Genomic DNA, 12,557 nt, shown 5'->3' on the forward strand with positions numbered 1-12,557 from the left:
AAAGTGTCCTGTGGTTTGGAGGAGGAAGAAAATGGAGTTGTTTATACCAGCTGGGAGGCTGTTGGAGTAGGCTAGGTGTGAGGGGCTAAGGACGTGGTCTTGGGGCCAGAGGGGGAGCTTAAGGGACATGATGAAGAGAGAGTCATTATGATGAATGGATGTGGGGTTCCAGGGAGAGAGAAGTCAGATAACAAGTGGATCGTGGACTCAGAGTTCCTCTGATCCAATATCTACTTAACAAAAATCCCCTCCACAACATCCCTAACTAGCCATCATTCAGCCTCTGAAGATTGCAGTGATGAGGAATTTCCTATTTACGGAGGAAGCCCATTCCATTTCTGGACAGTGTTAATCATTAGGTAGTTTTTCCACACATTAAAACTCTCTCTCTCTCTGTGCAACTTTACCCATTGCTCCTAATTCTCCATCCTAGGGGCCGGCAGGGCAGTGACAAAGATACAGAGATAGGAAGACCCTTCCATAGAAGAAGCCTTCAAATCTGAGGACAGCTAGCTTTTCCTCCTTCCATCTTCTCTTCTGTAGCTAAAAATCATGAGTCCTTTCACTCATCCTGATATGTCATGGTCTTATGTTCTCTGGACATGCTCCAGTTTGTCAGTTTCCTTCTTAAAAGTGACCAAACTAAACACAAAACAGATGGTTCTCACTTTATGTAAGTGGACTGTTCCGCAGACCTCTATGTAAAGTGATTTTTGTGTGATGTGAATTTGCCTGCAGACGTGGAGGGGGAAGGGAGCGAAGCAGAAAGGGGACAGTGCACCCATGGAGGAAGCGAGCTGGCACATGGTTCAAGGACACTCGGAGGTTAGGGACAGAGAAAAGGGAGCAAGAGGGGCAGCACGTGGAGGCTGGGACCAGCCACGTCTGGGCGTGGTCTGAACTGAGAGGAAGAACTTACGGGGGGACAGACACAGACACAGACAGGAGAAGACACACGGTACCTGAGAGCTGACAGACAGAAAACAGAGCCTTGAGTGGGTAGGCAGAGCAGAGGTGCCCTCTCTTGGGCCAGAGGTCTTAGGCCAAGCCCCAGATTCACCATGGCAGCAGTAGTGGTGGCAGTCTCTACTGCTTTCACTTAGAGGGGTTTATTTTTGGGTTTTTGGAGGGGGGAGGCCATAGAGTGCAGAGCCAAGAGGCAGGAGCAAGGAGAGAGAAAGAGAGCACAGGCACAGTACTGTAAAGTAAAGTTAACATAGGGTGTTTTTTGTTTTTGTTTTGTTCTGTTTTTTCTGGAATGCAGATTTCTTTCAGAATTCCTTATATGAAGTCAAATTTGTGTGAAGTGAGAACTGAGGACTATGTGGACTCCAAATGTATTCTAATCAGAGCAGGATACAACAGGACTATTTACATCAACAGGCATTGATTGGTACCAGGCACTCTGCCTTTGAGATTCAGAGAAAAGCAAAAACAGTGCCTCCTCTCAAGGAGCTTTCAATCGAATGGGACAACTGTTGAGGAGGGAGAAGATAGGAGCCGCACACAATTTTCTTTTCTTTTCCTTTTTTTTTTTTTTTTTGGTGAGGCAGTCGGGGTTAAAGTGACTTGCCCAGGGTCACACAGCTAGTTAAGTGTCTGAGGCCATATTTGAACTCAGGTCCTCCTGACCCCAAAGCTGGAGCTCTATGCACTGCGCCACCTAGGCCACACACCATTTTCAATTTAAACTATATTATTAATGTTTTCTCTTATCATTTTCTTAAGTCTAGACAATTAAAAAAACAATTAAGCCATGATTTTCAGTGTTTGTTGATTCCAAAGTGTAAATGCTCACACTGAAAATGTAATAATTGGCTTTCATGGTCACGTTAGCTCCAGCCAATTCCTGGACAACATGCAGACAGCCATGTACCAATGAGACATTTGCGGCTAAATTGGCAATGATGTCAGAAGGCGCCGGTATTAAGGGGGATGGGAAAGACTTCTTGAAAAAGGGAGGATTTTAGCTGAGCCTCAGAGGAAACCAGGAGGTAGTGGTAAGGAAGGAGAGAATTCCAGGGCCAGCCAGTGAAAACCAGAGTCTGGAGATGAAGGCTCTTGTTCAGGCAGTAGCCAAGAGGCCGGGTTCATTGGATCGAAGGAGCATATTATAAAAAGTCTGCAACTGTAGGATAACCCCTTAGGTTATCAAGGGCTTTGGATGCCAAGCAGAGGATTCTGTATTTGATCCTGGAAGTAATAGGGATCCAACTGGAAGTTCTTGAACGTCTGGGGCGGGGGGGGGGGTTGTGGAACAGGGTGCCATGGACAGACTTGTACTTTAGGATGATCTCTTTGGCGACTGAGTTGGGGATGGGCTGGAACAGGAGGAGACCAACCAGAAAGCTGGGGAGAACCAGCAAGATACGCCTCAAAGTGAATTGGAAATTCCAAGTCTGGGTGATAGGGAAAATGATGATACCACTGAGACAGAAACAGAGATGTCAGGTGGATGAGCCAGTTTGAGAATAAGGTGATATGTATTGTTAGACATGTCCTTAGCCTGGTGCTGGACGTAGAGTAGGTGCCTAATAAATGTTTATTGACTGACATCTTAAGATTAAGGTGCAGACGATATGTTCCGCTAGCAGGCATCTGGAAATACAAGGGTTGGAGAGAGAGTTGGAAGGCAGAGGGGACATCCGCATAAAGGAGGTAGTTCGGGCCACAGGAAGGAATGAGCTTTCCAAAAGAGCAAAGGTCTGATAGAGATGAGCAGAGTATGAAGCACAAAACGTTAGAAGTCATTTGTAGTTGGAGGGTAGGACACAGAAGAAGAGCTGTTGAAGGAGACACAAGGAACCCAGCAGCTCATTTGCTTTCTGCTTTGAGAATTTCCAAGGAATTTCTGTGCTCTGGTCATTTTCCAGGAAGCTCTGGCCATCTCTTGTTTCTTACCCTCATGATAATCACCATTCCTGTAGCAAGGTCTTCCCTTTTCTCATGGAATGAGTCTGTGCCTTTTAGGAATGCCTTGCAAAAAATCGCATTTCAGTCCATCTCAAGACCTGAAGCTGTTTCCTTGGCTTTGCCATTCACTTGATGATTGCTTTCTCCTGTTAGGATGGGCAGTTGCCTTCATGTTCCTGGCCTGTTACTACCTCTTTTGTGCAGTAGGCATGCCCAGGGTGATGTAAGGGTGAGAGGAGTCATCAGTGCCACCTTGTTTGTCTAGGTGTTGTTGGCATACATGGGGTATGATATTCTCAGTAGGAGCCAGGAAGGGTTTGCAAGAAAATGAGTAGCACTCAGGATCCTCTTTGGCCTGTTCTCCTCTTGGAACAGGTCCTTCTTGTCTTTTCTCTAGGAGTTATGAAGAAAAAATCAACTGGGTAACATCTCCCAGGATCACTTGTTGGTCTGACTAGGTGATTTCCTGGATGAACCCTCCCCTCTGTTTTTCACCTTTGGGATTAACAGGTACTTTCCAAGTCTCAAGCTCCTTGTTTTCCCTCAAATGTTAGTGGAGAGCTTGCTGAATTCTCTGGAGAGGACTTTTACCCCAAGGATTCCCCATGGTACCTGTTCATCTGTGACATACAGGGTTCCCTGTTGTGGCTGGGCATCCCCAGAGCAGCCTTGTGTGAGTCTGAGGCAGATCTGCTTTCGTCCAACAGCCAAAGAGGCTGTCCCTCCCCATGGCAGCACCCTAACTAGGTCTGGGCAGGGATCAGGGTATGGCTGGGACATGAATCCCCCAAATAGCTGAGGGCCCCTCATTATTCAGTCACATTCCAGACATCTAAACAGCCCTCAACTTCTCAAAACAGCTATAAATTTCTTCTTTGGATGAAGTCTCAGTGGTGCTGCTTTAAAAACCATTCTTCTTTTCCCCAAAGCCTTACTATTTGTAGATGACCCGCAGGCCCTCTTGCAGGATTCTAGACCCCTCTCAGCTAATCCTTCCTCTATTTCTCCTGTTTTCCATAACTATTGGAGAGACTTTCTGGCCTTATTGGGGATAGCAAAAAGAGCTGGACTGGGCCTAGCCATGCCCCAGATGTGACTGTAACATTACTCCTCAAAATCATCTAGTCCAGGCCCCTCATTTTATAGATGGGGAAACAGGCCTAGGGGGAGGAACAGGCTTTCCCCAAGGTTATAGGTGTTTGTGGCAGAGAGCTGGAAGGGGAAGCTTCCTCCTTTTCCCATTCCTACATGAAGCCTCTCACTTCTGTCCAGTGGGTTTTCTGCTCATGGAGCCAAACAAATTTGTTCTTTATTCATGAAAATCCTTCAGATAGTCAAAGACAGATATTTGAACTGACAGTAATCGTGTCAGTTTCTTCCCTCTTTTTAAAAACTTTCTCCAGTTTTCTCAACTGTGTCTCACAAGGTTTCTAGATTCACCTTTCCTTTTCTCAGGATACTTCTGCCATGCCTGTTGTGGTACCCTAGTAATTGATATTTATGTGGTGTTTTATTTTGTGAAGTGCTTTAGCTTTCTTACAACAATGCTGTGAAGTAGATATTACAGGTATTGCTGTCCCCATTTTATAGATAAGAAAAATGAGAGTCAAGTGACTTGCTCCTGGTCACATAGTGAGCAGGGGAATTTGAATCTGGGTCTTTCTGACTGTACTGCTTAAAGCCCTGGCTTTCCCCAAATCAACCTTAGTAAATAAGCAAAGAATTGCACCCACCCCCACCCCCTCAGGGGTATTAGGAGTATTTACTAGTTAGATCACACTGTTCTATGCTGAAGAGCTACAAGGCAATTTCCTCTCCCCACCTGTAGAAACCAGCTTCCTAAGGTAAGCTGTGACGACTATTGGGTTCCTTGCCAGGCACGTCAAGCTCAGTGAGGTTTGTGTTAGCCTTTCTGACTCCAGCCTTCAGTCAGCAGGGGACCCAGGACTATCTAGTTCTTGGCCCCTTTGATCTTCTGCCAATCCATCAAGTATCACAGATTTCTTACAGTGGGCCAGGGACTGTGCCAGGTGCTGGGGATGCCCCTGCACAGACTGAAGTGACTGATCTCTGCTAACAAGGGGTCAACATTCTATCGGGATTCAGCAAGGGCATAGAGAGAATAAATATAAAATTTATACAAGGCAGGATGGGAGGGGATGGCAGAATTTAGGAAAGACCTCATATAGAAGGTGGTGCTTGGGCCAAGCTTTGAAAGAAGAGCGGGATCCCAGGAAGCAGATGTGAGGAGGCTGTGGGGAGAGATGGCAGGCCGTGATTTCAGGCCCTGTGGCCAGTTGAAGAAATTCTAGGGAAGAGAAGATTTGGGGGCATATCGGTTATTGTCAGGTGGGCCTCTCATTTGGAATAGGGTTTAGCCTTGTCCTGCTTGGCCTCGGAGGGCTGAGTGAGGTCTGTTCCTATGGGCAGGAGGTAGGGACAACTCCCTTAGAGCACTGGGAGTCCTCTAAGGCTGGGTGATCACTTGGGTGTTGTACCGGGGCCTTTATTTCAGCTGCTCATTAGACCAAATAGCCAGTGAATCTTTTTATTAGGAAGGATCCTGTGTGACAGTCCAGGTATTTGTAGAAGCCCTGGGACTTTCTAATCTGCGCAGATTATCACAGTTTCCAATCTGGAGTCAAGAAGACCTGAGTTCAGATCTGGCCTCAGAAGCTTCCTAGATTTGTGACCCTGGGCAAGTCACTTAACCTCTCTGTTCCTCAATTTCCTCAACTCTACAGTGGATATAATAACAGCACTTGACTTGCAGAGTTGTTGTGAGGCTCAAACGAAATAATGTTTGTAAAGCACTTGGCATAATGCCTGGCACATAGTAGGTACTTAATAAATGCTTGTTTCCTTCTGCCTTCCCTGCCTAAAATCTAAAGGTCAGGGAAGTGCACTCACCCCTGAAGGGAGTTATAAGTCTCTCTACCCATCAGCCTCCGAGAGTGGCCTGTATCTGGCAGGAAAGAATATTTTACAAGGGCATAAGATGCCTTTTCGTAAAGTGCCCTGAAGAGATCATTGAGCCTGTCCCCTTGCCCTGGGACAGGAGTGCATCTAGCTAGTTCTGAGATAGACACGTAGCTCTCATGTTTTTCAGGACCTCTATTGAGTGGCCTTTCAGAGGCTCTCATCATAGGATTAGACCATTCATAGATAGTATTTGAGCCAAAAGGAGTCTAAAGATATTGCCTCCTTCATGCAGTTTAGGTCATTATTACCCTTCCACAGATGAGGCAGCTAAAACCCAGGCGGTTAGGGAAGTAATACACCCAAGGTTGCAAAACAAGTCACTTGTGGGCCGGAGAGGCTAGAACTCGGATGGCCAGCTTCCTTGTGGAGTACTCTGGCATTTCTCCCCTTCTGGACAGCCAGCACTTTCTGAAAGTTCTTCATTCAGTCAAACCAAATCTCTTACTGCAGTTTAAGCTTAGTTCTTCAGAGATGTGAATGAGTCAGTCAACATTCTCATTTAGCAGTCTTGGATAGCATGGTTAAATCTGCTTTCTGGCCCAGGGGATCTGGGGACAGAGTTAAAGGGACATCCGTCCCCACATTCTTTTCTTCCCAGAAGCTCAGCTGCTGATTTAGCTCTGTATGCAGTGAAGATACCGAGGCCTCCTAAGCCCTTGGACTGTGTCTAATACCCCTCTTTTTTTTCTTCTAGGAGCTCATGGAGACCTCCCTGATGTGAACAGGCCTCTGCCCCCGCTGCCCCTCCCGGGATTTTCTAAGCACCCTGATCCCCCCGGGGAGAGACAACAGGATTCTGGAGCCGAGACCATGTGACAGCATTGCCCTGCCCCACCATTCCCCCACCCCCGGCCTCTGCCGGTGCCAAGCCCAGGCCCTGGCCACGGCACCATGATGTTCCGAGACCAGGTTGGCATCCTCGCTGGCTGGTTCAAGGGCTGGAATGAGTGTGAGCAAACAGTAGCCTTGTTGTCATTGCTGAAGCGGGTCACCCGAACTCAGGCCCGATTCCTGCAGCTTTGCCTGGAGCACTCCTTGGCAGACTGTAACGATATCCATCTTCTGGAGTCAGAGGCCAATAGTGCTGGTGAGTCTGCTCCCCCCTCAGACCAAGGCCCTACACAGACCTGGGGGTTGGGGAAAGGAAGCCAGAGAGTCAGAGAGCTTCTTTGAGATCAGCCTTGTACTCTCTTCTATTCCTAGGGTTTTCATGTTGTGTGTCAAGTTAACATAGTCATAAAAAAGGTCTTGAACCTTGAATGTACTGTGAAAGCCTAGGAGAGGGAAGCTGTGTTTGTGCCCTGCCATATCCTGGAAGCAGACTGAGTCCTCTTCTACTCAGTGCAGTTCAGTTAAATCCACATTAAGTGCCTCCATTCGGTAAGCCTTCATCCTAGGCCCTGATTGGGATTTCTAGGATAGATAGACAATCCCTGCCTTCAGGAAACTCACCATCAGGGTAGGTGGAAATAAAGCATGGGCCCGTCACCACAAAAGGGAATAAGAGGCTTCAGAACTCCAACAGATCTTGGCCACCATCTGGTCCAAACCCTCCCGTTACAGATGAGGAGACAAAGGTCCAGTTTGTTTAGGTAACTTGTTCTGGTCGCGCAGGGTCCTATGTGACAGGTGAGATTTGATTCCTTTTTCCCGTGCCACTGGTACACATTAAGGAAGACGGGAAAAGCCAAACGGAAAATGTAGGATCCCTCGACTGCTTAGGGAAGGACTGTGTCGTGGTCACTAAGATGAGCTTGTAGGGATGTACTGAGAGGATAAGGCCTCTTAGACTGCAGAGTTAAAGGTCATTGCTAGGGAGGGGTATAGGAATTGATGAGGGAGATAGACATTGGGGTCTGTCACGTAACTTGTGAAGAGGATGGCTAGGACAGGGAGTAGGTTTGTGCCTCCAGGCTGGGTACTCAACCAAAGGGCATTCTCGGATGGACTTCTAAGCTACCAGTGAGGTGCCCTGCCCAGGGGCTCTACCAGCTAGGACCGGAGGTTGAGGGAGATTGGAATGCTGAGCCCAAAGGGGTACTGGCTCCTAGGCTTAGGCCCATATAGAGGCTGGGTATCAGTGGAGATTTACTTGTGGTCATGAGAAAGTAGTAGGGGTGGAGGAGAAAGAACTTTACCTGATGAGGTGACTGTGGACACCACCTGGTCATTCTGACCTGGGTGGGGGGGTAGCCTAAAGTGAGTGGCTCTTCCTCTTTCCACCTGGTCCTACTTAGTCTAAAAATTGAAGCTGGTGAACCCTCCATGACTCCAGGAAGGTCTGATGTTCTGAGGAGCTCATAGCTCTCCTCTTATCCTGCCCTTTCTCTGTTTCCCTTTGTTCCCTACCACCACACACCTCTCACTGGGCTCTGGATGCTGGGGTGTTTGGGCTATTTAATGAGTGGTTTTTGGAGAGGGAAGACCCCAGTCAGACCAGTGTAGCTTCTGACTTTGATGAGGAGGGAGGTGCCCAGATAGCCCAAGAGCCAGGTCTGGAGACAAGGAGAGAGGGCTGGACTTGGGAGTGCTCTGAATTAGAATCCTGCCCCTGCTACGTTAGCTAAAGCATTCAGCCTCTCTGTTTCCACATCAGTAACAAAATGAGGATGATGATGATACATGAAGTGTCTCCATACCAGGGTGCTTGTAGGCATCAGAGGGGATACTGGGTGTGAAGCACTTTGTGAGACTCAGAGCTCTCTGTCGTTGTCAGCTTACCCTGCAGAGCAGTGGATAGAGCCCAGGCCTGGAGTCAGGAGCACTCCTCTTCCTGAGTTCAAATCTGGCCTCAGACACTTACCAGGTGTGTGACCCTGGGCAAGTCACTTCACCCTCTTTGCCTCAGTTTCCTCATCTGTAAAATGAGTTGGAGAAGGACATGGCAAGCCACTCCAGTATCTCTGCCAAGAAAACCCCGAACAGGGTCAGGAAGAGTCAGACACGACTGAAACAACTGAACAACAATAGAACCTCCTCCTGGGGTTTCTTTGGGAATTGGGGAGCAGAGAATCTAGGGGGCATAGGGAAGGGGCATGTCATCTTTTACATTCTCCTAACTTACCTGAGTGCCTGTGGGATGCAAAGAATGATTTGAGATATTGGGGAGAATAAAAGGAATGATACATCATTGGAAAGCCAGGACTTCTTCATAAAAAGGTAGCAGAGACTGACCTGTGTGATTAGTCAAAGGCCAGAGAAGTGATACTTTCACTTAGCACTTGTGCGGTGAAGAGCAGAGTGCCTGTTAGGGGCTGGGTTGGTCCAGGAAGGACAAAGACGAAGGAAGAGCCTGGAAGAGGCCGGGGTGGCCATCGTCTGAGCCAGGGAGTGTGGCCTGGACAAAAGTTGCCCATAGGGAGCAAGGGAAGTCTGAGTGGATAATCAGATTGTTGGAGGGCCTGGAATGTCAACCCGAGGAGACAAATGAAACTCTGTCCTTCCCCTGGATTCCTAGCCTTTAGCCCTCGGGCTGAAAGGCAGGAATCCCATGACCCTTTCATGTGTTTCCCATGGCAGCTAGCATGGTGCTGGGCCATCACAGGCACTGAGGAATTACTTGTTGGAGTCCATGAGTTTGCAGACCCACCCCCACCTCCCATGGATTTCACCTAGGAGGTCAAAATGTGGAATGTGCCTTTGGTACACCTCACCTGGGGCATTCTTCCTCAGACAAAGGACCCCCCCCGCCCCCCGAATTGGGGCTGAAATTCCCCTGGCAGGGTCAGAGGGCACATTGGGCAGAATCCAGGGTGCCTCCTCTGCAGGAGGGAAGTGGGCATTGTGTGATCCGTTCAGGGATGTAGGACATTACCATTATTAGACCAGGTGTCCTCAACCTTCTTTGTGTTGAGGGGCCGCCTTTGGCAGTTTCTGGAACCCTGTGGCTCCCTTATCAGAAACATGTTGTTCAATGGGGGAGGGGAATGGAAGGGGAAAGGAGTAAGCGTTTATATGGCACCTACTGTGTGCCAAGCACTTTGCTAAGAGCTTTACAAATATTTATTTCATTTGATCCTGCAACAACCTTAGGAGGTAGGAGCAATTATTAGCCCCATTTTACAGAGGAGGAAACTGAGGCAGGCAGAGATGAAATGACTTCCCCAGGGTCACAGCTAGGAAGTGTCCAGAACTGGATTTGAACCCAGGTTTTCCTGACTCCAAGCCCAATGCTCTGTCCGCTGCACCATCAGCAACCTCTGAGAATAATATAAAATCCATAGGATTACAAAGGTAACCAGTTATATTGAAATATAGTTATCCAGTGTTAAAAAAAAAAACAAAAACAGTTCATAGACTTCAGGCTAAGAACCCCTTGGTTAGACTAAAGGTAAAGACCTATCTGGATCTATCTGTTTGAGACTTTGGAGCAGGAGCTATACTTACTGCCTGGAAGGGAGGGTTCCCACAAAGGCAGCTTCACAGACTCTACCCAGCTCTAGGGGTGCCAGGGGAAGAGGCAGTACTGTCCCTTTCACCTAAGGATCCGAGGAGATTTCAGCCAACTGCCCTTTTTTTGCCCTGGGAATGAGAGCTGGATTCATAGCATCTTCATGGAGATATCTCAAGATCAGGGGGTGGGAAGGTGCAGATGGTCTGAGGACCTGGGAATTAATGGTTTCATCCTCCCTTTTCCTTCTCCTTACAACCATTCTGTCTTCTCTGCTGCTTTCCAACTGTGAATAAGTGACATCAGTTTAGGCCTCCTTGGAGGCAGAGGCAGGCAGGCTAGGATGGGGATGTCCCTGGCTCCAGTATGGGGGAGGAGCCTGGGGACAGATGAACTGGCCTCCATTTCTTGTCCCTGAAGCTCCCTGAGCAACACTGCCAGCATTCCTCCTGCCTGTTGAGTTCTGTGAATCAGAGACCATCTCCCCCCCCCCCAAAAAAAAACAAAGAAACAAACTAACCTCAAGGTTAGAGTTATTCTGCTTGCCTTCCTTCCTGCCCTGCCTGGCTCAATTTGGGTGGGGAAACTGAGGTCAGGAAGGGGACACTGAGTCACCAGATCAGAGACCTGATCCCAGTCCAAATCATCACCCCCACACGTACACCATACCACCCTGGGGTGGAGCTTGGGAAAACCTCATCTTTCCCCTTTTTCTCTGTCAGAGTGAGCCCAGCAATGCTGTTCTTTCATGAGTTCCTTCAGTCCAGTTCATTATACAAAAATGTGAGCCTCCCTCCTGGTCTATTTCCCTTCACTCCTCCCTCTTCCCCCCCAAAACAGCCATGGCTAGAGCGTGGGGAATGGGCAGTTCTCAGCCAAACCTCAGCCCCTTTGGCAGCTGCCCAACGTGATTGCAACAGTAAGGGATATAAAAAAGGGTTTGGCCTCATCCACGCCTCAAAGATAGATTTGGCCCCTGAAAGCTGCCAAGCCTCAGGGTCGTGCCCTACTTAGCTCTAGTTGGCCCTCCCCTTGCTGTTCCCACCTCCGTATGGGGCCTGCCCACTCACCACCCCTGCCAGGACCAGCCCTTCTCCCTATCCAAGTCATGCCCCCACCCCCTTCATCATAAATAGTGGCTGCCAAGAACAGGTTTGTGGCTTAGTGAGGGATGGGGACAGAACAGAGTGCATCATCCTCCCCTCCTCCCTCCATACCCTTGGGGTCAGAGTTGCTTGCTGTGTCTCTGGCTTAGAGGCCCACAGTCACATCTGGTTTTGGTAAAATAATTTCCTGTGAGATTCCCTTGCACCACCATCACAAATCTGTGGGAGAGATCCAAGTGGGCTTTTCTCCCTTCCCAGTATGGGGCAAGGGCTAGGCTAAACATGGTGTATCTCCACAGACTCCCACAAACAAGATTTGCTTTTTTCTGGGATGGGTGGGGGCGGTCCCTCAGAATAATGGGTGAGATCCCAGAATACATTGCCCCCTCTTCCTCTCTTTTGTTAGCCTCCACCACTGTGGACAGCCCCTTGAAATTTTCAATTCACATGTATTTATTATAAACTCTCCTGAATGCCTAGTTTTGTATAGATGACCCTGTCAAGGACAGATTCCCACCTTTTATTCATAGTCTCAGTGGGGGCTGCTTCTTTAGGGGCCTAATCCAAGTTCCTTGGAGTAGTTCCACCACCATCTCACTGTTTCTTAGGCATCTGCCAACTCAGTGTCGGGTCCCACCCTCAAGGCTAGACTCTGTGCATCAGAAACAACTCTTCCCTTTCTCCGGAGCAGAACAAGGTCCCTCATTGAAGCACATGCTTCATTTGGGCAGGGTTTTCTTACTAACTTGTTGCCTGGGCTTTACCAGAGAGAGGCTGTGCTGTGTCAGGGTCTGGGCAGTGCACTAAGCAATGTGGCTAGGGCTTCCCCATGGCCCAGAAACTTCTGTTCCTCTTGAGGTCTAAACAAATGTCAGTGAGAATGGGCACGTCAGGCTTGGCGGGGTGAAGCCAGGCATGGAAACTTGACTGACAGATTTGTCGATGGTGAGGGAAGGAAGGGGGTGGGCAAGCCCCTCCCAGGATACCATGATGGAGCTTGGTTTGCACAAGATCAGGTATAAGGATTGAGGTGGGAGAGAGGGTGAGGAGCTCAAGATGGGGATTGGTAATGAAACAGAAAGCCTTCTTTCCTTTATACTAAACCAGGGGTCATCTGTGCCTGGCCTCCAGTATCTAGGGCTTGTCATTTATCTCAGAGGCTTTGT

The 12,557-nt window shown here is 48.5% G+C and overlaps 1 protein-coding gene across 1 annotated transcript in view; it reads left to right on the forward strand.

Moving 5' to 3' along the window:
* The window catches only part of SAMD4B (sterile alpha motif domain containing 4B), a 31,789-nt gene that overhangs the window by 5,939 nt on the left and 13,293 nt on the right, over window positions 1-12,557 (forward strand). The window contains exon 2 of the mRNA XM_027855236.1: window positions 6,590-6,982. Coding sequence (XP_027711037.1) covers window positions 6,787-6,982 — 196 coding nt within the window. The 5' untranslated portion in view covers window positions 6,590-6,786. The remainder of the gene's footprint in view (window positions 1-6,589; window positions 6,983-12,557) is intronic.

This window comes from Vombatus ursinus, unplaced genomic scaffold, assembly GCF_900497805.2.
Source record: "Vombatus ursinus unplaced genomic scaffold, bare-nosed wombat genome assembly UNPS02010822.1, whole genome shotgun sequence".
In the NCBI taxonomy this organism is placed as follows: domain Eukaryota; kingdom Metazoa; phylum Chordata; class Mammalia; order Diprotodontia; family Vombatidae; genus Vombatus; species Vombatus ursinus.